The sequence below is a fragment of the Neolamprologus multifasciatus genome, chromosome 11, assembly GCF_963576455.1.
Source record: "Neolamprologus multifasciatus chromosome 11, fNeoMul1.2, whole genome shotgun sequence".
NCBI classification, from domain to species: Eukaryota; Metazoa; Chordata; class Actinopteri; order Cichliformes; family Cichlidae; genus Neolamprologus; species Neolamprologus multifasciatus.
In genome coordinates, this window is record NC_140449.1 from 21,310,936 (window position 1) to 21,333,254 (window position 22,319).

The window sequence follows — 22,319 nt, forward strand, 5'->3', positions numbered from 1 at the left end:
GTTGGTACCCTTTCTCTTGGCTGACTTCCACTGCTCCATCCCCTTGGTCACCTCTACTTGACTTCTCGGGAATATTGCTGAGTCACGAGGAGGGCGAAGGGGGCGATGTTTCGACTCAAAATACCCGTGCCTGTGACAAGTAACCTGCGCAAATGGGCAGATATCCTTCAATCCGCTTTCAGCGCCCACGTTGCTCTGCTCACCTTTGCGCGGTGATGCCCAGAGGAGAGAGGGGGAGGAGCGGGGTCTCCAAACCTGCCCACCTTTCTCCTCCCTCCGCCGCTGACAGCTCGACAGACACCGCTGCTGGCCTATCGCGCCAGAGCCGGACCCCTCTCTTGTCCTTTCTCTCCCTCCCCCTGTGCCCTGCCCACCCCGGCGGTCTCCTCTCCAGCCCTGCCAGAGCCAATCCGCGACTGGGTGTAAGTAGGGCAAGCCGCTTCCTGGTTCTCAGAAAGGAGGAGCTGGGAGTCGGAGTGGGCCAGCGCAGGCAGAAGACAGGGGGACAGAGCAGCCCAGAAAGCCGGCGGTCTGCAGAGAGAAGAGGAGAAGGGAGCTGCGAGGGAGGGGGAAAAAAACGCCGACGCACAATTTGGCGAGTAAGAAAACCTCGCAGGTGTCGAGCTGAGGACGACAGGAGCGGTGAACCCCCCGCCTTCTGGCGAAGAAGAGGCGAGAGCTGGGAGCATAAAAAAAAGAAATATACGAAGTAGAAGAAGTCGGCAGGGTGGGACGAAGTAATCCAGGAAGTGTGGAGGCCGGTCAGGTGGGAGGCGACGAGCCAGGACAGGTGACACACCGGCACTCAGGTAACTATTCACCTGTCTGCCCTCGAAATGTCAGCAAACTAGAGCAATCCTGTAAACTAAATGTTGTTTTTAGGGGGCATGGTTTGTTTGTTTTGTTTTTTCTGCCGTGACAGCACCGGCTTGCCTCGGGCGCTTTCGTCCCTCCTCCCTCCTTCCCGGTTACTGATCGGGGTCACGGGAGGACTGAACACGTCACGGCTACTCAGTAACTCCCGTCGACAATTATTAAAAGCGTTTCGGTTTACTTTTAGAAGTGCACAAAGCCACACATGCTCTCACAGTTCTTCTGTTTTTGTGGTGGGCGAAGCAGGTGCTGCAGCCGCTGTTTGTTACGTGCGTCTGCGCGCGGCGGCGGCCAGGTGAGCGACACTGAGCGGGGTCGGCGGGTACATTTCTGGAGACTGGGCTGCTAATTATAGCCGAGAACACCGGCTGACATCCAAAACCTATAACCTGTTCTCACGCACATCACCTGCCTCCCTGCGCCACTCACGGGCACGCGGTGCAGTGGATCTGCTGGATTTAGTCTCTTGCGCCTAAACGAGCCACCCTCAGTGGTCTGTTAATCATCATTATCATCATCATCATCCCTACGGCGCACCCAGTGTTTTATTTTAATCCTGTCACAATCCTGTGTTACAAAGGCTGTAATGTTAGGTTAAGGCTTCAGCCTGCATCATGGGTGGGGAGGGTTGTTATATCAGTGGGCTTCTGTATGTGTGTATGTGTGTGTGTGTGTGTCGTTGAAGAGGTAACCGTGTTGCTGACTTGCCCCTCTGACAGACCGGCCTAACAAGCTCAACTGGCTTGGGTTTGGTTTCCCTGTGCTGTGAGCAGCTTGGTTGGTTAAATCTTTAGGCGCCCTTGCAGGCAGTTAAAGCCCCGTGAAGCTCCCAGGCTCAGGTGTTACTGAAGGCTTCTTTATTTTCTTCCTTCTGTCTCACCTCTGTTTCTCTGAGGGGTGAGAGTGGGTGGCTGTGAAACCAGGGAAGGAAGGTAGCAAAAAGACAAGAAGGAGACCTTAAAACAGCCTGGGTACTTTCTGTTTTCTTTGTGTGTGTGTGTGTGTGTGTGTGTGTGTGTGTGTGTGTGTTCTCTGTGAACCGGTTACCATCATCATGTGATGGGGCATTTCTAACACTTACACTGGGTTGACGCCACACATGGAAGAGCCATCAGGGTTTTGAAATAATTTCTTAAAGCCAGCTCTGTTTGCCCTAACTTTGTCTGCAACATAATTAGACATCTGTGTTTTACCCCACCACCACCCTTGTTCCTGGTGTCCTAACATGACCTCCATCTTGGCCTGCTGTCTGCATGCCTGCTTTTTGTAGCCTTGGACATTTCATCATTATGTTTAGTCTTAATTTGCAGAAACATGAATATTTACTGTCCTTCAGTTAGAGAGCTGGGGACATTAAAAAAAGAAGCCCTCATTACTTGTACATGGTATGTTGCTAATCATGTTCATCTAAAAGGTGTGTGTGTGTAGGGGTGTGTATTTGTGTGTGGGCTTTCCCAACCCTACTTACAGTTGGAGAACTTCTTTTCCGAAGAAGTCAAAGTAGGAAGCAGTTGGTTTCTGTCGGTGCATTTTTCTTTTTCTGTTCTTCTACAAGAACTCCCCACTCCACTCCAAATTACATCTGGTGCATCATATGATAACTTGTGGGTGTGCAAGTGTGTGTGTGTGTGTGTGTGTGTGCTTATCCACATGCAGCATAGCTAACCCAACATATCTGACAAAACAAAAACGAAACGGGCGTCGTTTAGTTAGTCAGCACCTTGTGTTTTTCTTTATCAGTTGATCACATCTCCTCTCTTTGTTCACGCACCCTTTAGTTAAAGGTAACAATCAAATTAAAGCTCCAGGCATTGCGTTCTTTGACATTATTGGGCAAAAATCAATAACAATATCTCTCACACTGTAATTCAAGTGCTCTGAGAGAGAGCGCTACACTCCTGCACCTCCTCGGGACTTCGTTTTCAGCCTTTAGAAAATCTAAACTATGACAGGAAACCAGTCACAGGTATTTTATAAACCAGATCAAAAGAGTAGCACAGAGCAGTATTAAAAAAGTGAAACTTAGACACCGATTTGGTTTAAAGAAGAAGTTTAAATTGTGTGTGAAGCCAACAATCACTGTACACTAATTTTTCTAGTTCATAACAACTGTTCGTTTGGAGGAAGGGGTGTATAGCAGAGAGAGAGGACAGCTGGTTTGTGTGTTTTCTTTCTTTTTTCTTTTTTCTTTTTTTTTTACTGCATCTTTCAATTTGATAATTCAAGCATTAAAATCTTTTTCTTTTTCAGGTGTATGACATCTGCAAACCTCTGAGCAAAAAACCAAAGAGTAAGGGGTCGTGCAAAGGAGAAAGAACAGAAAGCAAGAACCCATCTTCTCCTGGGTTTATGGACTGGAGGTAGGACTCTTGCACCTTTTTATAATATGACTTACACTGTAAACACGTGTACACTCAAGAAGAGACTAGCACTTATGTGGCAACTGGAGACCACAAAATGTCAATAGATTTCAGGCGGGTGAAATAATCAGTAGCAACACAAAGTGGGCAGGTACAGAATTATCCTAATCTCAGCTTTAAGGTGAGCAATTGAAGCAATTACCAATAGGTGTGAAAAATACTGTTGACTGGCATGTGGCACATAAACTACTCGAGCAGGGTACGGAAAGTCCAGCAGCAGCTGTCGGCTGCAGAGCGACGGCAGACGAGCAAAACTGAGGCTTTTGTCTGCATATCACTCACTCGCTCCGTCTTCCTGACACTTATGCTGTCAGGCAGCCGTGCGTTACCGTGTAATGGGAAAACGATTATCTTGAAATGTTGTTGTGTCATCCAAGCATATTTGAAAGCCAAGGTCTTAACACCTGTTTCGAATGGCCGCCCTCAGCAATGGAGAAGAAATTGTGCGTCAAGGAGTAGATGGAAATGAACAGTACAAGTGGAGATAACACTTGCAGGACATAAAAGTTGTGTGTGTGGTGTTGAGTCACAAAAGCAATTGTGTGAAGAGTGTGAAAAGAGCTTGCGTCAGTGCCTATAAGGTCACTTTAGGAACTGATTTTCCTGTAACTTCAGGATGCACGTCTCTCCTAATGTTATTCAAAAGTTGTGACTACACGGTGTTACCCTGCTAGACTAAAAAAAACAACAACATCTTGATGGCATATGGTACAGTTATATTAATTAGCTCCCCTGCAAGCTCATAGATGAATTAGACAGCGACATTAAATCGACATGGTTTAGCAGTGTTTCTGTTCCTGTAGCTTGCTAAAAAGTAATAATGTAATTCTGAACAAATTATATGCTATTACACAGAATTATTTAATAAATATATATTTATTTAAAATGGATTTTGCTATTTAATTGCCACCAAAATGTCATATTATCAGTGCCGCTTATTCAGAGCTCCATTTGCACTCATTTAACACGCTGAGTAATACATACATGACTAATTTGTGCGATATCAGCTAAACATATGAGCTTTACTAAATCAAACGTGCGTGTGTATGAGAGGGGTATCCTCTGGAAACGCTGGTCTTGGTGGGCTGGGAGCAGCATCGTGAAAGCATCCGTGTCCTTGGAATAAATATGAGCTGAATAAAGTGGTCAAACAGTTAAATATTTTATAGGCAACCTGGAAGTTAACTCCACTGTGGTTTGTTGGCTGCAGATGCTCTACTGGCTTTTAAAGATGGCTCAGGAATAATGCCAAAAATAAACCCTCATGTTTTTAAACCAGGTTGATGATATTTATAAGTTTTTGTTGTTGGGAAATAAGCACAAAGGAGCTTTAAGGACATCATAACAGTAATGTTAGACATAATCACATAGCGGAGGACGCAGTCTTCGAGGATTAGCGGCTCCTTCAGCTTCAGGCAACAATATGCTGGCTAATTTAAAAACATGCAATTAAAATGGAACAAGAGACATGAATCTTATTCATTCATTTCTTTTCTAAAGCTAAATTATTATTCCAGTTGCGATCGTGAAATTGAGATTAGCAAACCAACCATGTAATGAATGGATATTTTTGATATGCCTCCTGACAGCATAAGGTCAGATCCACCTACTGAGAAAGCGGAGCTCTAAAATAAAGGTCTCATGACCGGATTACTGATGCTGATTATTATTTAAATGAAGATGTTAGAGTTTCCTGTCAATGTCAGCAAGATGCCACAAACCTACCAACATTTGTGCTGTATGAAGTGCAGTTCCAGCCACGCTCGGTGCATATTTACCTGTGTTTCAACGTAATCCAGATAACGCTGGTGTTTTAATCACACTGAATTTTACCTTTAAAACAGCTGCAGTTCTGTCAACTTTCCCTTCCTCTTAACTGTCATAGGAAGTAAAATGTATATTAATAAAATGCATGATGTATTGTTTACATGTTATATGTTTAGTTATAAAGAGAACACTCCTCTTTGAAGGAAGCTGGAGCATGAAAATGCCTATATGTTATGTATAGTTATCTGGACTGAAGGTTAATTTTAATTAGGTTTGAATTTGTTTATGACTTTATCATGTGACTGTGTGTGTGTGTGTGTGGTGGGCAAGTTGGTGTGACAATTCATGTGACCACTGCTTTGCTAGAGTATGACTGGTGACTACCATGTGTCCGTGAAAGGGTGGGTATAAAGGGAAGTGACTTTGAGTGGTCTGTCAGGCGAGGAAGAGAGTCACAGACCTACACACACACACACATGCACACACTCTGATACATGCATGCACACAGTTCTGGGAAATGCTTTAATTAGGGCATGTGAGCCCATATAAATTCCCCCTATTCAGACATGGGTCTTTCAGTTTCATATGAACCGACTGAGTGGGAGGAAGGTGGGGGGAGAGAGAGAGAGAACGGGGGATGGAGGATGGAGTTGAAAGAAGTCGAGGTTTCTTTTTTAGCCCCAGATATCTGAAGGTGTCTCACCCTCTTTCTTGTGTCTCCTTTGTTCTCATCCAGCATCACTCCAACACCTTCAGTAGTGCCCTGCACTCTGACTTTGTGTGTGTGTGTCTGTGTGTGAGAAAGATCACAATGTCTTCATCCAGCGCTTTATTGTCATCATGTCCTTAAATAAATCCAATACTGTAACTGCGCTAATCAGATCTGTGCCCGGAAGTTTCCTCTATTTAAACATACATGGTTTTAGACAAGTTGCGCATTTTCACCATATATGGCGGTTGTTTCTCCACTTTAAAGCTGTAATGACACAGGGGTGACTGCATGGTGTCCGTAATCCAGTCTGCAGCGACTACAGTTGAGTCTTGCCCCCACTCGATCTGTGTCAATAGAGGAAGTTATGTATCTGCCATTTCCTCTTTTCAGTCATGAGTTTCTGTAGCATTTGACAGCCCTCCCTTGCTCTCGACCACCAGCTTCACAGCCCACGCCACCCTAGTGTTAACCAAGGAGCAGGTGGCCGTGACTCTTCTTCTTCTTCTTCTTCTTGTAACGAGTTAAAGAGAAAAGGGGGGGCCTGAGGGAAAAAAACAAAAGCTACAGACTGAAGGAGTGATCGTGATTCAGCTCTTCTAGTAACAGTGCAATTGTTTCTGTACACATTGAGCGGGCGGTTATCATAAATAGGTACAATGAGACAACACTTCAGGGAAAGTGAGAATAAACACCCAAACATGCGCAGGCAAAGGGAGTCATTGCAGCTGAAACTGACCCCTTTCATGTGCGCTGCTCAGAGGGGAACTCCAGCTGCAAATGGAGGCGTTCATTCCAAAAGGCTGCACATCATCATCCCTTCTGGAAAAAATCAAATCACTTTAGTTTTTGTTTTAAAATGTGAATTACATTGTTTTTATTTTAAATGCAATTTAAAATAGAAGTATTTGTGGACCACAAAGTTTTGCTGAGATGTTCGTCCATCATTCAGGCTGCATTGGCTTCACTAACTGATCATTTGATCAGCAGTTAAAGTTCTTGTTTTCTCTCTTTTTTTTTTTTCTTCTTCTTCTTCTTCTTCTTGCCTGGTTTCTGATACCACAGCAGTGGGTGTTGCAGTTGTACACCAGTCAGCTAAACGGTAAAGCCCTCCCTGATGCTGGGCTGAAGTTCTGATAATATTTCATGGATTGTAGTTACAGTAAATACAAGCGGCCTCCTCCTCTTCCCATACAGTTGAGCCAATTTGTCAGGAAAGTGACACATTGTTTGGTCATATCCTCTGGTCGTCTCTCTTTCTTTTCATTTCTACCAGTCTGGCAGCGTTCACCTGTTTTGTTTTGTTTTTAAAAATGTTTTGGTCTAATCTTCCCCTGAGCCGTTTCTCAATCATTTCTCGTGTGTTTGTCTTTCATTTATCTCTCCATCTGTTCTAGTGGTCGACCATTTTTTTTTATACAGCACAGGAAGAGGAAATTGATCAGGATCAGTTAGTTTTTGCAACATTTCTCTTTGTGAGGATGTGTGTGTGTGTGTGTGTGTGTGTGTTCAGCCCTTTTGCAACATCTTCCTCTGATGTGGGAGTTCATTTGTGCAGGACAACAGAAGCTGTTAAGACCCTCCCACTGATTTGACAACTTTAATGTAATGGACCCACAATTACACACATGCCTGGTAACAATTTTGAGTGCTAATCTAGGTTTTTCAGTCGATTCAAGAACCCCCCTTAAAAGAGGGGGAGAGCAGCATTTCACTTAAAAGTACCGCAAGAATATGTTGCTGAATACTTTCACGTAACTTTTTGCCCCATCTACTGATTGCCATCTCCAAAACCACCTCACCTGCTCCACCTACCACTGCTGTTACTACATTCTTGAGCACCCACAGGAACACACACCAAAATTTATTTTAAAAATGTTTTTAAAAAGTTTTTGGCTCAGGTCTACAGTAATTTCTGCAGCACAGGTGGTGATGGGGTCGTGTTTGACTGCATTAGGTTGATCACATGGTGAAACCTCCCCAGCAATCTTATGAATATAATTTTATATCCTGCACGGCAAGGCTGAAAGCTTCAGTCGGACATTATATTATAAGCGGCTCCATGAGGAGTATCGAGCAGGACAAGTTAGTTTTCATTTAGCTCGAGGAGAGAACTGGAGATGTCGAGTATAATGTGGAGGGAGACTGACAGGAATTCAGATGTTAAATGTGATTATTACACATAAAGAACTCATAACGATATTTTTATTGTACCTCTACAAAACTGTGAATTGTTTTTTGTCTTTTCTTTTTCTTTTTTTTCTGGCCAATTAATTACCCTAAAAAATACAACACAGAGCGAGTGTCTAACTCTAAAAATACTACTTTTTTAAATTACTCTTCTTATTATCACGATATATTACAACACATGTACAAGCATGTTATTTCTATAATTTTCACAGTACATATGTTATATATGTACTTGCTTTTCAAAGCCATGACCAGTTATTGAAACTGATTTACATTGTTAGTTCTTATATTATAAACCTGTTGACAGACATCCTCTTATACGCCTGTGTGTACAGAACATAAATAAATTAGGAAAATGATTATAGATGTATTTTAAATATGTATGTATGTGTATCATTGTAGTATATTGCATATATATTAAAAAAAAGTGTATTTAAATATTTTATTGTATTGTTTCTGGATTCAAATTTTTGCCACTTTTTCTTTTTTTAGTTTAAATTTACGCAGCTGGAGGATTTAATCTATTTGCAAATAAAACCTATTTATTTTATAATACAGTTTTTTTAGCCCCGATTACGTTGCAGTATCGCACTAGCGTCGATTGAAAGTATGACTGAAAAGTGACTTCCTAGTTGCTAATGAACTCTTCTACTGTACCTAATTTAAATATTCTCTCGGGTAATGTAAAAAATTAACACTATATATATATATATATATATATATATATATATATATATATATATATATATATATATATATATATATATACATACATACATACATACATACACTTTTTTGTTAAACTCTCCATGTGATTTCTCATCTAAAACTAACTGTGAAGATGTCGGGTTGATTTCTGACCACAGTTACTGCACCGGGTGCAGTACGCCTACACAGTTCATTTGCTCTACCTGATTGGCATGTTTTAACACTCCTGCTAACTGATACATTTCTGTATGTCTGACGTTTTTGTTTTGTTTTTTTCTTTCTTGTTTTCACATGCAATCGCATGTCGTCGTTCTCTCAGTGGAAACATTCCTCAACTTCATCAGCTCAATTCGACTCATCAGATATAAGAAATCACACACACACTCAATAAGATAACGTTTCCTGCTTTTGCCTATTAATTGACGCAGGGTGCGGCATTTAATTCGCCCACACACACCTTGATGTTTCAGCGTACACGCACAGCTGTGGAGTTCTGGGGCTAGAAACTGCTGACCAGATAAGGAGCTAAAAGAGGGGGAGAGCAGAGTGTGAAACCACTCTGTCAGCATGCCTACTTTCTCTCTCACACATCTGTGCATTTTCTCCATCTTAGGGTGAAACTCCCTTTTGGTGATGCTAATGATAGAGGTGGCTGCTACCCTCAGACATCTGCACACACACGCAAACGCATACACCTGCAAGGACTCGGCGACTTCCTGTGGCTGCGTGCATGTGTTCACCTCTTGCTCTATCGCTCTGTTTACCTCCCAGTCTTCATGTCATGGCTCCTCTCCCTTCTCTTTTTCTGTCCCCCCCCCCTTCCTCCCCTTTCCTCCCCTCCACCTTCCTCCCCTCCACCCCTTGTAACTTAACTCTCTCTACTCTTGTTTCATGTCTCTTCGCTAACACAGATTGTTCGAGGCTGGGACTAGATTTTCCTGTCTTAACCTCCTCTCTGCTTTATCTTTCAGAGTATCTCAACACCCACTCCCCATTCACTCACTCACTCGCTCTCATGTGTTTCTCCTCCCCCATACCCTCCGTACACTTGTTTGATTTCTAAGAACATGTGTGTTTTTAGAAAACATACCTCCCTCATGTTCCTTTTTTTAACTTTTGTTGCCTCTTCTCAAATCTCAGACCGTTTTCCTTCCAACCTCAGATTGATTTCTCCTTTCCATCTCCTTCTTTAACTGGGGCAAACAAACAGAAGAATTTGACTTAAGGCTGATTTCGGGCAAAGAAAATAAGCACAAAAAAATTTTTGTTTTGTTTTTTACAGAAATAAATTGAAACTGCTTTAGAAAATGATTCAGAATGAAAAACATGTAAAGTTCAACTTAAAGTACTTTAAACCAATCTTTAAACTAATCATAACTTAATCATATCTTCCAATGTTCTGTGTTCTTTAAATCTTACTACACTTTTAGTTCACTTTTACAGTTTTATTACACATTTAAAAAAAATTTGAAAGTCTTAGAGGCATCCGCTCATTTCCTTCTCCTCCAGATATCAAATAGATGCTTCCATAAAATTACATTAAACTATACAAATAGAATAGCTAGCACAAATCCTGTTTCCTAAGTTACAACAAAATAATATTTTCAAAATAAAACCATGACTTTCTAGCAGTTATTCCTCAAAAGCCCACCATTTTGTCCCTTGCACACTGTAATGTCATTCTTTAAAGGTTTTCAGTATAGAGCCTTTGGATGCATAACTGTCACGTGGTAAAGGGAAACATAAAAGCCTTTTATTCCCATAGATGTCAGGTTAGAAGCTGGTGGATATTACACAATGTATATGTGCACCCAAATGTCTTGCCCCATGTGCTGATAAGCTGATAATCCTCCAGCAGATTCACACCGGCGTTCAGGTCTGGCATGCAAACCGGCTGCTGTTGTAGCTCGCAGTGGAGTGTTGTGGTGTGGGAGGGCGAGGGGATAAGGGCCTTCGCTCTGCCAACCAAATGAATAATGTAATGTGTTCTTGGAACTAAGACCACAGCGTGCGCATGCGTCACACTTTACACACACACACACATCATAACGCCCCAGTTACAGTAAGGACAGAGGAGGGCATGGTTGCAGGGCCACTCTTAAATAAAGAAAGAACAAACTTTGCTGAGTAACATCAACTCAGAGGACTTCTCTTTTTTTTTTTTTCTAAATTCCTCTTCAGTTATTGCAGGGTGCAATCGTTGTAATTATCATGATGGTGTCTCAAGTCTTGTCTTTGACAAATTCAAATGGCGATTCAAATTCACCCCCCTCACTGCGTCTGTTTTTATATCTCCTGGTGGGATGCAAATGTTCAGTCCGGAGGGAACTGCTGGGACACACAGCAGGTGGAGTTTGTGTTTTATCTCCCAGCAGGGACGAGCTGCTTTACTAGAGGACCTGCCCGTGTCCGTTTAGTTTTGCTTTTTATGCAGTTTTAGACACAGTTGTCACTCCAAATGTGAAGGTTTTGCGCCCCTGTAATGCCTTTGAGAGTGCTTAGCCTGGCTGAAAGCAGCGGTTCTGGTTTGGCAGACATTATGTGTGTATACTCTCATCTCTTCTCATCCCCCCCACGTTTCCTCCTCCCCCTACTCTTTCTCAGCGAAGGTGTACCAGTACCACATTCAAGTCATTACCCCCAAAATAGTAAGGTGTTTAAAAAAAAAAAAAAAAAAAAAAAAGGTTGAAATCTTTCTAAACCCTTTAAATCAGTCTGTCAAACAGAGGAGAGACGGTGTGAGCCGGACGAGGTGTGTGGAGGAGAAACGGTATGAATTTGAATCTTATTTTTCATGTGTTTGGCTGCTTTGTTGTTGTTTTGTTGTTTTTGTGGCAGAGGTTGTTTAGCATCATGATTTGTTTTGTTGTGGTTTGGCTTAACTTTGCGCTAAATACGGGGTTTTATATGAATGAAAACACTTGTACACGTGTTTGTTTCTTAGTCACTGTGTGTCTCTGTAGGAGGAATTTCATTTCATACAGAAACTCCGTCTGTAACGAGGACATTTTATAATAATTTATTCAGAGCCGCTGAAACGCATCTGTGTGCTCCCGTCGAGTCACTGAACAGCACAAACGTTTTGCAAATAGCCACGTTCAAAACTGTCGCACAACTTTTCTTAAGCTTTTCTTCCAATTTAGATTTACTTTGTAAAACTCTAAAATCGATCCATAAACTTGTCCGTCTGCTAGCGCGAGTACTGAGAAAGCCATCACAACACCACAAATGCTCATATTAACCAACATGGACGGAGACACACACACACACACACACACGAGCAGGCCACTCTGGAAAACATCTGACATCAGAATTCATAAAAGCTTTTCTCCTTCTCCCTCTCTCAGCTACAGTTTTCTGTGACTAGTATAAAGTCATATTTTCCCCCTTAGTGCTGGAGCCTGATATAATTGAGGTGGACTGGGAAAACTTACAGCCTTTAACGGAAAATAGGAGCCATAAAAATAATACCAACAGTTCTAGTTCCAGTTACCACACGCTCTGTGTGTGTGCAGTGGGATTTCACCATATAGTCGATGGATAGTATAAGCTGCTTTTATACTGAAGAGTAAATCTTTGTGAGCAGGTTCGGTCAATCCTGTAGCTGTCGTTTTCCTGGCCTCCACACAAACTGCTCTCTCTTTCTGTTGAGCTGGTGGACAGTAACTGTGGATTTAAGTTTCCATTTCCTCTTCAGTAAAAGCAAATCCACGGCAGATCCTCCACATTTCTTTGATTTCTTTCTTCTTCTTTTTAAAAAAAAAAAAAAACATTTCGTATAACCTGCAGGTTTTTGACCAGTGCCCTCGCAGTTAGATGGAGACCCAAAAAATGATTTGAAGTTGTGATCTGTATATTTAAATAAACAAATAGATCTTTGTTGTTAAAAGAGAGGAAGAGTGTGCACATAATGAAAGCAAGGGATGAGGAAACCGTAAAGTTGCAGAGGTGGTACATTCCTCCACCGTCGACAAAGAGTAGGAGGTGAGAACAAAAAAACTAAGAAAGAGATGAGATACAATTGTTGGAAAGATAACATCTGTCGCATTAAATGTACAGAAAATCAACACAATCCAAAATTCCATGGGTTAAAAAACTTGACTTTTATCTACTTTGCATGCTCACTTTATTTGTGTGTTTTGGCGAGAGTAAGAGTGATGTTCAAAGACACGCCTAAAGGCAAACAGTCCTATCACTTATTTGACTTTTAAGGTAACAAGTCCTGTTTAACATGAATAAACTAAGAGTGACAGTTATTAAGAGTTAGGCTAATAGCTGAGCACTTGCTTGGAAGTGCATAACAATATGTGTTTGTGGTATCAGCCTGTGGGCTGGTTTAACATTAGTTACAATGTGTTGCAAGATTCAGCAACTTATGCAGACATGTCCTTCGTAAGCACCAAAAACAACCAGAAACAAAGTCACAAGGAACGAGAAAGGGGGGAGACACGAAGAGTGTGTAGTTTGTGGCTGTGCATGTCATAATGTGTCAGTATTAAGTGACTCACAGGCGGACAGAAAATTGATGGGAATCGTTGAAACTTCTATGCAATCTTATTATTTTCCGAATACGTCTGTGTTCTGAGGAATGTGCCTAAAATAACAAGCTTGAACCACCAACCTCCCATGATGCTCTTTTTTTCTCTCTCTCTCTGTCTCTCTCTCTCTTTCTCTCTCCCCTGTGCCGGAAATTTAATGTGCACCGTTGTTTGCTCCTACCAAAACCCCTTTGTCTCTCGCTTTTCTGCAGGGCTTCAATTTCTGTTTTTTGAGTGACTTTTTGCTTGCTGAGAAGCATCTGCAAATATTACATTGTGTGCTCTGTGTTTTTTTTTTAAAATAAAGAATCTGATTTTAATGGAGTGATTACCAGTGATGGCGCTGTTTGAACACAATTTTCTGCTCCAGTATCCTATCTGCTTAGTTTCCACTGTTCATTATCTGTTCTATGATAGCCTAAAACGTTCTTTTTTTAAATGTTATTTTACAAATTCAGAATTGTCCGTAAAATTTCAGGAAACTGTGAAAAATGGATGTTGCAAAAGGGACATTTTTATTTTTCTTTGTCCAGCACATGCTCTAAAAGTCAACCTTATTCAGTTTGCAGGAATCTAAGATGAGGAAAAGCGGCTAACCCTTATTTGTAATAATCTGAAAATGTCTGACATCCCAAGTCTGAGAAATGTGAATTTAAAAGAAAAAGTTAGGTGTCCAAATAAACAAAAAACAAAATTGAGAAGGTTGTCTGAACGTCTTCACTCTTCTATATCAGCAGTTGGCCCTACATGTCGTCCTTGATGCCTCAAGTTCAGCGAGATAATTCTTAGTACAAGTGCGCTGGCTTCAGAAATATTAGTAAATATTTGTAACCGAATCTTTGGTGGCATTTTCTGACAAGTACCCAGTGACGTTCAACATGCCTAAGTTTCAAAGGAAGAGCACTTTGCACCAGTTTATCTCAGTGGTGCAATGTGATATGGTTTAACTCTCATATTGTACCTACCTCACTGTTTTAATATGACTCACAATGCCAATATGATTTTGGTTCTTACACGGTTGTTCGTTTTTTTGCGTTCTTTGATTTTACCAAAAAATACTTTTTTCTTCTATTTTTTTACATTTCACATGGTTTTGGTTGCATGTGCTTATTTCCTTCCTGCGAAAGTAGTTGTACTGATGTGCATGGTCTGAAGCCGGATGGGTATTAATGCACAGCAACCGCAGCGATGCCATAACCTTAGCCGCGTTGCGATCCACGTACCTGTTGGCCTCGTACTTGTGAACAGGGAGGGGACGGCAGGAAGATTATGTTTATCGGAAAGTGTTCGGAAAATGGGCCGTTGGGTTTTGGAGAGAGGGGGCGCGTAGGCGACTTTGGGGGGGGAGGGGTATCTCTCAATGTGTCTTCGTCACCCTGCACCCTCTTTTGGTACGACAGGAAGGAGAGTGAGTGACAGAATGTGCGAACGAGGTAGACATCCCCAAGGATGAACGCTTAACCCCGACTTCTGACAAAGAGATCAGACCTTTTAAGTTGTCTGCACATCTGAAGGAAGAAGGAAATAGGAAAAAAAAAAAGAGTGGTTTTGAAAGAGAAAGAAAGAGCGAGGAGGAAAGTGAAGGAGAAGACTTGCGAAGAACGAAAAGATGGAAGCCGTGAGACAGACGCTGCCTCGTCTCCAGCTGACGGTCCCCATGCCCATAAAGAAAGGGAAGGTAGGACTAACATTTACGACCTCTGGGTGGGTTCGTCCTCTCACCTTCGCACGAGAAAGAGACGGTTTGAGAAATCAAAAGGACCACAAAGTTTGCAGAAAGGTACCGGCAGGTTCTTGATAGGCATTTCATTAACTGCCTGTACTTTTCTTTTCTTTTCTCGTTGTTGAATGGGTGGGGTGCATTTCTGCGTGACTTAAATAGCCTGTCGTTAAGATTATCACCTAACTGGTTAAATCTAACAATGGTGGGTGGGGGGAGCCACAGATTGGCACGCTATGTGTGCAAGTGCTCATGTGTACTCTGTGTGTGTGTGTGTGTGTGTGTGTGTCTGTGTGCTCTTGTGCATGCACGTGTGTGTTTAATAGGGTGTGTTTTGGAGCAGGTTAGTCAGGTGAATGTACTGTTGTTGAGCAGAGCCCTCTGGGCACCGTGTGAACACTGTTATTGGATGGCCAGGGGGCTGCCAGTTGCTATGGGAGGGAGACGAAGGGCAGGGAGGGGGAATCTGGAGGGTGAGTTGTTTGTGGAAAATCTGGTCTGCTCAGGTGTGTGAAGAGATATTGTCGACCAGGTACAGTGTGGACAGGGTGAGGTGCGAGCTTAGGGATCCAAAGAAGGGAGTTGTTGGGTCTTATTACTGTCACATCTCACAAAGGGAAATAAAGAAAGTCATTGTCCTTGCTTGACGTTCATCACGGGATTTTACATTCAACCCACCGCTCATACTTCTTGTCGAAAAACTGGTTTCTAAAATATCCTAACGCCACTTTTAAAAGACAAAATACAAAGACCGCGTTATGAGAGTCACCGATGGACCTGTTGCAACTCTAAAAATTTGTATTTGACGTCAGATTATTTTCGTCTTTATTAAAGCTTATAATTCTCTTACTGTTTTTTTTCCCTTCCTCATTCTTTCACTGGTACTCCCCCTTTCACCCACTCTAGCCTGTCACTTCCTCCCTTGCTTGGGTTTTTTCCTTCTCTCTCTCTTCCATCAGCCCCTCTCTACCTGGTATTTTATTTCAATCAGCTAATGCTATAAGGGTTTCACACGAATTAACCTACTGCCCTCTCGTTACGACGCCTACAGCACATTACATAACCTTGTGTCCTTTCCTCATCTTCACTGTCGTTTTTGTTTTATATTTCCACCGTGTCACACATGATTTAATTTTTCTGCTTCCTCTTGATTTTTGTATTTCATTTAGCTCTCATTCAGTTGCCTTCATTTGAACTTTTTCTCAAATGCCCCGACCTCTCGACATCCACCAAAAATCACCACCTCCTGATTTAGTAACCTGGATCAAAAGCACAGGGAGAGTGAGGCGAGGAGTGACGCAGAGTTGTTGTTGTTGTTGATCCCCGTTTAAACTGTACGTCAGGTGAAAGGGGAATCCTAGCCTCAGTGACACTTCGAGATTTATTTTTGGGAGATTTAAGTATGACTCTGTGAAGGATGGTCTCTTATTTTTAGAAACTACACAGCAGTAACGTGTCTTTCTTTAAAAAATGAGCCTGTAATTTGCTCACCCCTCTGCTTCCGCACATAAATTGAATTACCTTTCTTTCATGTAGGTGGCAATGTCTCCAGGAGAGGACGGGCTGATTGGGATTCCCTTCCCGGAGCACAGCAATGAACTGTTGTCCCACCTCAATGACCAGAGGAGGACAGGGCTCCTGTGTGACCTCACCCTGACTTCCCGCGGGGCACGCTACCCGACGCACCGCTCGGTCATGGCTGCCGTCAGTCTGTACTTCCGCCGACTGTTTGGTACAGAAGAAGCGGGCGGCGAGGGCGGAGGTGGTTTCAGCGTTTGCCAGCTGGACTGTGTGGCACCAGACGCCTTGGATGCCCTGCTGGAGTTCGCCTACACTGCCACTCTGACGATCCCCAGCTCTGGGATGAGAGATGTACTGCGAGGGGCTCAGCTTCTGGGCATCCAGTGTGTGGCTGACGCCTGCAGAGACATCCTGGGGGAGACGGCAGAGGCCGAGGGGGAGGCAGCAGAGGAGCAGAGAGTTCAGCACACAGCTACTGATAGAATGGTAGGGGGAGAGAGGGTAATAGAGAAGGCCTCCAGAAGAAAAACAGACAGAAAAAATGTGAAAAAAATTGGGCCATATCACAACATCAACTCCTCACCTTTGAACCCGCCGCCTGCTTCTCCCATCTCGCATCCTTCACCTGCATCTGACAGCTTTCGCTCTCTGCCTTCTACTCAGCCTCCTAGCCCCGAACGCCACGAGCTTCGCCTCACGCCTGGCCAGAACGGAGATCCTAAAGAGATTAGAGAACCTGGCAGAGGGGCTACACTAAACGGAGGGCTCTCTTATTGGCTACAAGACCGCCCTCGTATAGCCCACCCACCTCCCCTACCGCCCCTAAATGACAAGCTGTCAGGGGATGAAGAGATTGAGGGTTTGGGCGAAGATGGTATGCTGATGGGAAGCACCTCCATGCCTACCTCTGTAGCTGATCGTGGTGCAGCCCCCTCAGTAGTGGGAGGGGGGAGAAAGAGGAAGTCTCAGACCCCACAGCAATGTCCTGTCTGCCAGAAGATCATCCACGGAGCAGGAAAACTGCCACGACACATGAGGACGCACACTGGAGAGAAACCCTTCCAGTGCAGTGCTTGTGGAGTCCGCTTTACCCGGTACAGAAACTTCTTACTACGATAATCAGAATGTGCTCGGTTGTTGTTGGTTTTTTTCATCATATTGTTTTTTAACTCTTTCTACCTCTTCATGATTTTGTCTTCTGCTCTATTTTCATCAGCAATGATAAGTTGAAGATCCACATGAGGAAACACACAGGCGAGCGCCCGTACCCCTGCCCCCACTGCCCTGCTCGGTTTCTGCATTCCTATGACCTCAAAAACCACCTGTCCCTCCACAGTGGGGCGCGGCCCTTCGAGTGCCCGCTTTGCCACAAGGCGTTTGCCCGGGAGGACCACCTCCAGCGTCACCGCAAGGGTCACAGCTGCCTGGAGTTACGCACGCGTCGCCCTAGACGTGGGCCTGAGCTGGTGGAGGATGACATCGGTGACGGAGGCAGGAGGGAGCAGTCCAACCATCTGGAGGCTATGTCTTTACAGCCCCACTCCTCTACGTTCATCCCCCGCACAATGCTGGAAGGGGGAAGTGGCTCCGGCGCCGGTCCTCTAATATTTCCAGGTGACATCGAGAGGGAGCACTCTCTCGCCCTTCAGGCTCTGGCGCAGTTTGGGTCTCAGAGGCTGGCCAGCTACCCCGAGCTTTTCCTACGAGGGCTGGACATGCGAGCAGGCAGGGAGGCGGAGGGAGAAGATGCAGGAAGAACCCACTCGCCAGCTACACATCGCGACCGGTGGGCCGAGGAAATGGAAGAGGAAATGGGAGACGAGGAGGCAGAAGAAGAGGAATAGTGAAAACAGAACGTCTGTTTGACTGATCAAGTGTGTGTATGCGTGTGTGGTAAAACATCCACAATAAAAAATAATAATAATAAGATCACTCAGGTGGCTGGACTAATTACCTGCTGCTCACCGATAGAGAGCGCTTAAGAAAACAAAGATTAAATGAAAAAATATAATAAAAGAAAAATTGCAAAACGGGTTTTCTGCGATATTTTAAACGTTTGTCTTCTGGTTGTTGGCATTTGATTTAATTTTTCTTTTAAAATGTATTTCTTGTTTGCCGTTTAATTTCATTTACTTTAGGTTTGAGCTGTTTCTTATGTCTTGATTTTATTTTTGGAAGCTGGTGTGTGTCAGTGTGTGTGTGCGCGTGTGGTTCCTGGGATGCTTTTTACTATGCAAACTAAAATCCAGGGCTGCGGCATGGAGTGATAGTTTAAGATGTATATTTTAGTTACAAAATATGTTGATTCAGGTGCACTTCAGGAGTCATATCAGCTGGATCACAACAATGAGTTTGTGTGCCCTGTCCTCTGGTGGTTATCAGTGGAAATGCAGTCTAAGTAATTAGACTTTTTCTGTGCATTGAAAGCAATAGTCTTACCTTCTTTTTTTGTTGTTAGTTGTTGAGTGAGCTTTGATTTGGTGCATAAACCAAAGATTTTAGGTTTTTCTTAAGAGGAGATGAGAGAGGTGAACTGTAGCCAATGTTGGGTTTGAAGGCAAGATTCTTCCCAACTGTTTTGATAGCCATGAGAAAGAAACCTGCTTCTATATTTGAGTGTTTAAGAGCTGCAGAGCTCTGTGTTAAATGCCTGACCAAAAAGAGACAAAGTCTGGGTCAATGAGTTGATGCTGATAAATGGTAAAGACAATTCTCCCCCCACTCCCGAGAAGCTGTGGACTAAAGTCTTCCAATGCACTCGCTCGGGTTCTTTGATCGAAGACGACGTGCCCCCACGCCCTTTCTCTATTTATTTATTTATTGATATTTATTAAGGTTCTTCCGCTCAAACTCTTTTGTAAGACCAAATAGAGGGTTGGACACAGATCTGATCCGCTCCTCATCCAAGCTGCATTACGCTAAAAATCTTTCCTTGTGGTCTCCATACACCTCAAAGCCTTTTTACAGGCAGTGTCTTTGTTTGGGTTTTTTGTTGGTTTTTTGGCCATTTCATCCTCAATGCATTCCTTTGCACATTTAACCCCATCAGGTTCCATAACACAGGCACATTCCAGAGAGAAGGGAACAGCAGTATCAGGGGTTGAAACCCTCCCTCGTAAACGGACTTTTCAGCACGCTCTTCAGTTGTTAACTCAACATGTTTGGTACTGTATCACATGTTGTTGCATGGCAGTTCTTACAGATCGGCCTAAAGGGGGCCGTTGTCTTTTCAGTTCATTCGTTTTTGACCAAAGGCTTTTTATCACCCTTTACCTGGAGCAGAACCTTCACGGGGTGTGATGCAACCATCAATTGCTTGAAGTGACAGCATTTGTTTTTATTTTCACTTTCATTGAAATCTGCATTTTCAGAGCCTGCTGTATCAGCCACGCTGATCTGGCCTTGTGTGCACTGTCAGCTCTTTTCCTTGTAGTGAAACCTTTTCTCTGTTTCCAGTTTATTTTGCACTAAGAGATTTTGGAGCTTCAAGCTTTTTTTCTTTTATTTTCCTTTAAAATCTTTTCCATTCACTCACTTACTACCATTTAAAAAATTGTGATTCAACTACTTCTTTAAAACCCACATGCTTCCTCCTGTATATTAGTACAAATATTGTCAAATATAATATATACGTATATATATATATTGGGATGAAGTTGCCTTAGTTTTTTGTTTTTTTTTTTTGTTTTTTTTTTTGTGCTGCAACTATTCTCAGGAAATCTTGAGCAATGCACTAAGTGATTAAATAAAATATCGAATGGGAAGAAACTGGTGCTGCAGGGTGATTGACACTCTTCATACTTGTGTAATGCCAGTAGTTTCATATTTGCTTTTATATCAAGTTGTTTGATGTTTAAATCACGAATGAATGAATTAAAATGTAGGTGAATACGAGTAGTGACAGTAAACTACTGGCCTTACTAGAACCAGTCTTACTGGAATGGCAGTATGACGGTTGGTACTGGGCATGAAGGGTGTTGGTACTCCCAGTCGGAGCTTTGTGAATGAATGTGGTTTAACTGATGCCAGCTGTGAAGTTGTGAGTTTCTATGTGAGCTGTTTTTTGTTTTCCTGGCTTCGGTGAAGGGACATGGGGTACAGTCTGAGCAGAGAGACCCCGCTATCAGGATACATTTTGTCTTTCGGTTTTTAGTGGACCTTCTCAGTGATATGAATTCATTTTCCCAAGATTTGTTTCAGTTATTGTAAAGAGAATAAATAAAGATATCTAAGCTTGGTGTTTCTGTGTTACTGTTATTTTGTTTTTTACTTTTTTTTTCCATATCTGCCCCCATCTCACCCTATCCCCAGTATCCTCCTCCTATCACACCAACCTTCTGCATATCCTCCTTCACTACGTCCATGAATCTTCTCTAGGCCCTTTTTCTTTTCCTCCTGCCTGGCAGCTCCATATATCTAATGTCCTTCCTCTGCATATGTCCAAACCATCTCAGCCTTGCCTCTCTAATTTTGTCTCCAAACTGCTCAACCTGAGCTATCCCGTTGATATTCACATTTGTAATCTTGTCCATTCTGGTCACTCCCCCAAAAAATCAGCATCTTCAACTTAGACTCCTCAAGCTCTGCCTCCTTAGTGCTACTATCTACAAAACATAGGTTTGAACAGATCTCACAACAATCTTGTAAACTTTGCCTTTCACTCTTGCTACTATCCTTCACCCCTCACACTCGTATCCACCCACTCCATCCTGCCAGCACTCTCTTCTTCACTCTCTTGTGCACTGCTTGCTTTTTGATGGCTAACCAGAGGTATATAAACTCATCCACCTTCACTACCTCTATTCCTCACATGTTCACCTTCCACCTCTCATTCACACATGTATTCTATCTCGCATAACTCCACCTCTCTGGGATCTCCTACACCTGCTCCCTACTCTCCCTATAGTTTACAATGTCATCTGCAAACATTATAGTCCACAGAGACTCCTGCCTGACCTTATCAACCTGTCCATCACCACCGCAAACAAGATCCACAAAGACACGGTGCAGCTCCTTCTGACTTTCTCTATGCTTCTGCATCAACACTGTCAAAGCAAACAGCAGTGCTCTTTCTCGGAACGAAGCCATACTGCTGCTCGCTGATCAACACCCTTGCTCTTTAACCTAGCTTGAGTAACTCATAGTTTCATGCTACGGCTCATCAACTTTATTCTTCTGTAATTACGACAACTCTCCACATCACCCCAGTTCTTAAAGATCGGTAGCAGTACATTTCTTCTCTACTCGTCAGGCATCCTCCAACTCTCCAAGATTATGTCAAACTGATTAAAAAGTCTGCTGCTACCTCTACTAAGCATCTCCATATCTCTACAGGTACTGTATGTCAGTAGGACCAGCCATCTTTTCACTCTTCATCCTCTTCATAGCTGCTCTCACTTCCTCCTTACAAATTCCTCTGCACTTCCTGATTCTCTAACTGCCCTCCATCTGTCCCTCTTCTCTGGGGTTTAAAAACTAGCACATAGGCAATTTTCTAAGTCCGATGTCAAAATCCACGGAGAGTTGAGAAATAGTATAACGCACTATATCTGCAATACTAGTGAATTTAAACTTAAACTAAAAGGACCCCCCAACATTTAATAATTAAATAGTTGTGACTGAGCTATGTGGGCAGAAAAAAGTGCCGCTGTTATTTTTAACATTCTTGTGCTGACATTTCTTGTTAAGTGCCAGTAAGTGATCTGTTATATGAGCTAATCTTGGTGAAATATCACCTCACTGAGGTGTCAGTTATGCTTTCAATGGCATTGTCAGAAAAGGTGAAAGGTGATGGGAAATGAAGCGTGCCTGAGCTAGTTGACAGGAACGTATAGACTGAGCTGGCACTGTGTTTTCAGTCAGCGATCACTGTT

The 22,319-nt window shown here is 42.9% G+C and overlaps 1 protein-coding gene across 2 annotated transcripts; it reads left to right on the top strand.

Moving 5' to 3' along the window:
* The first annotated feature begins 25 nt into the window (after nucleotides 1–25).
* zbtb7b (zinc finger and BTB domain containing 7B) lies at nucleotides 26–20,684 on the top strand. Of its 2 annotated transcripts, XM_085177985.1 has the most exons (4): nucleotides 26–809; nucleotides 3,124–3,233; nucleotides 16,462–17,540; nucleotides 17,663–20,684. In XM_085177985.1, the coding sequence occupies exons 3-4, from the start codon at nucleotides 16,468–16,470 to the stop codon at nucleotides 18,288–18,290; spliced, it is 1,701 nt and encodes a 566-aa protein (XP_085034111.1). In that variant the 5' UTR covers nucleotides 26–809; nucleotides 3,124–3,233; nucleotides 16,462–16,467; the 3' UTR covers nucleotides 18,291–20,684. The 2 variants fall into 2 exon arrangements, with proteins under 2 accessions (XP_085034111.1, XP_085034110.1); XM_085177984.1 differs by lacking the exons at nucleotides 26–809; nucleotides 3,124–3,233 and adding an exon at nucleotides 8,748–14,883.
* Nucleotides 20,685–22,319: the final 1,635 nt, after the last annotated feature.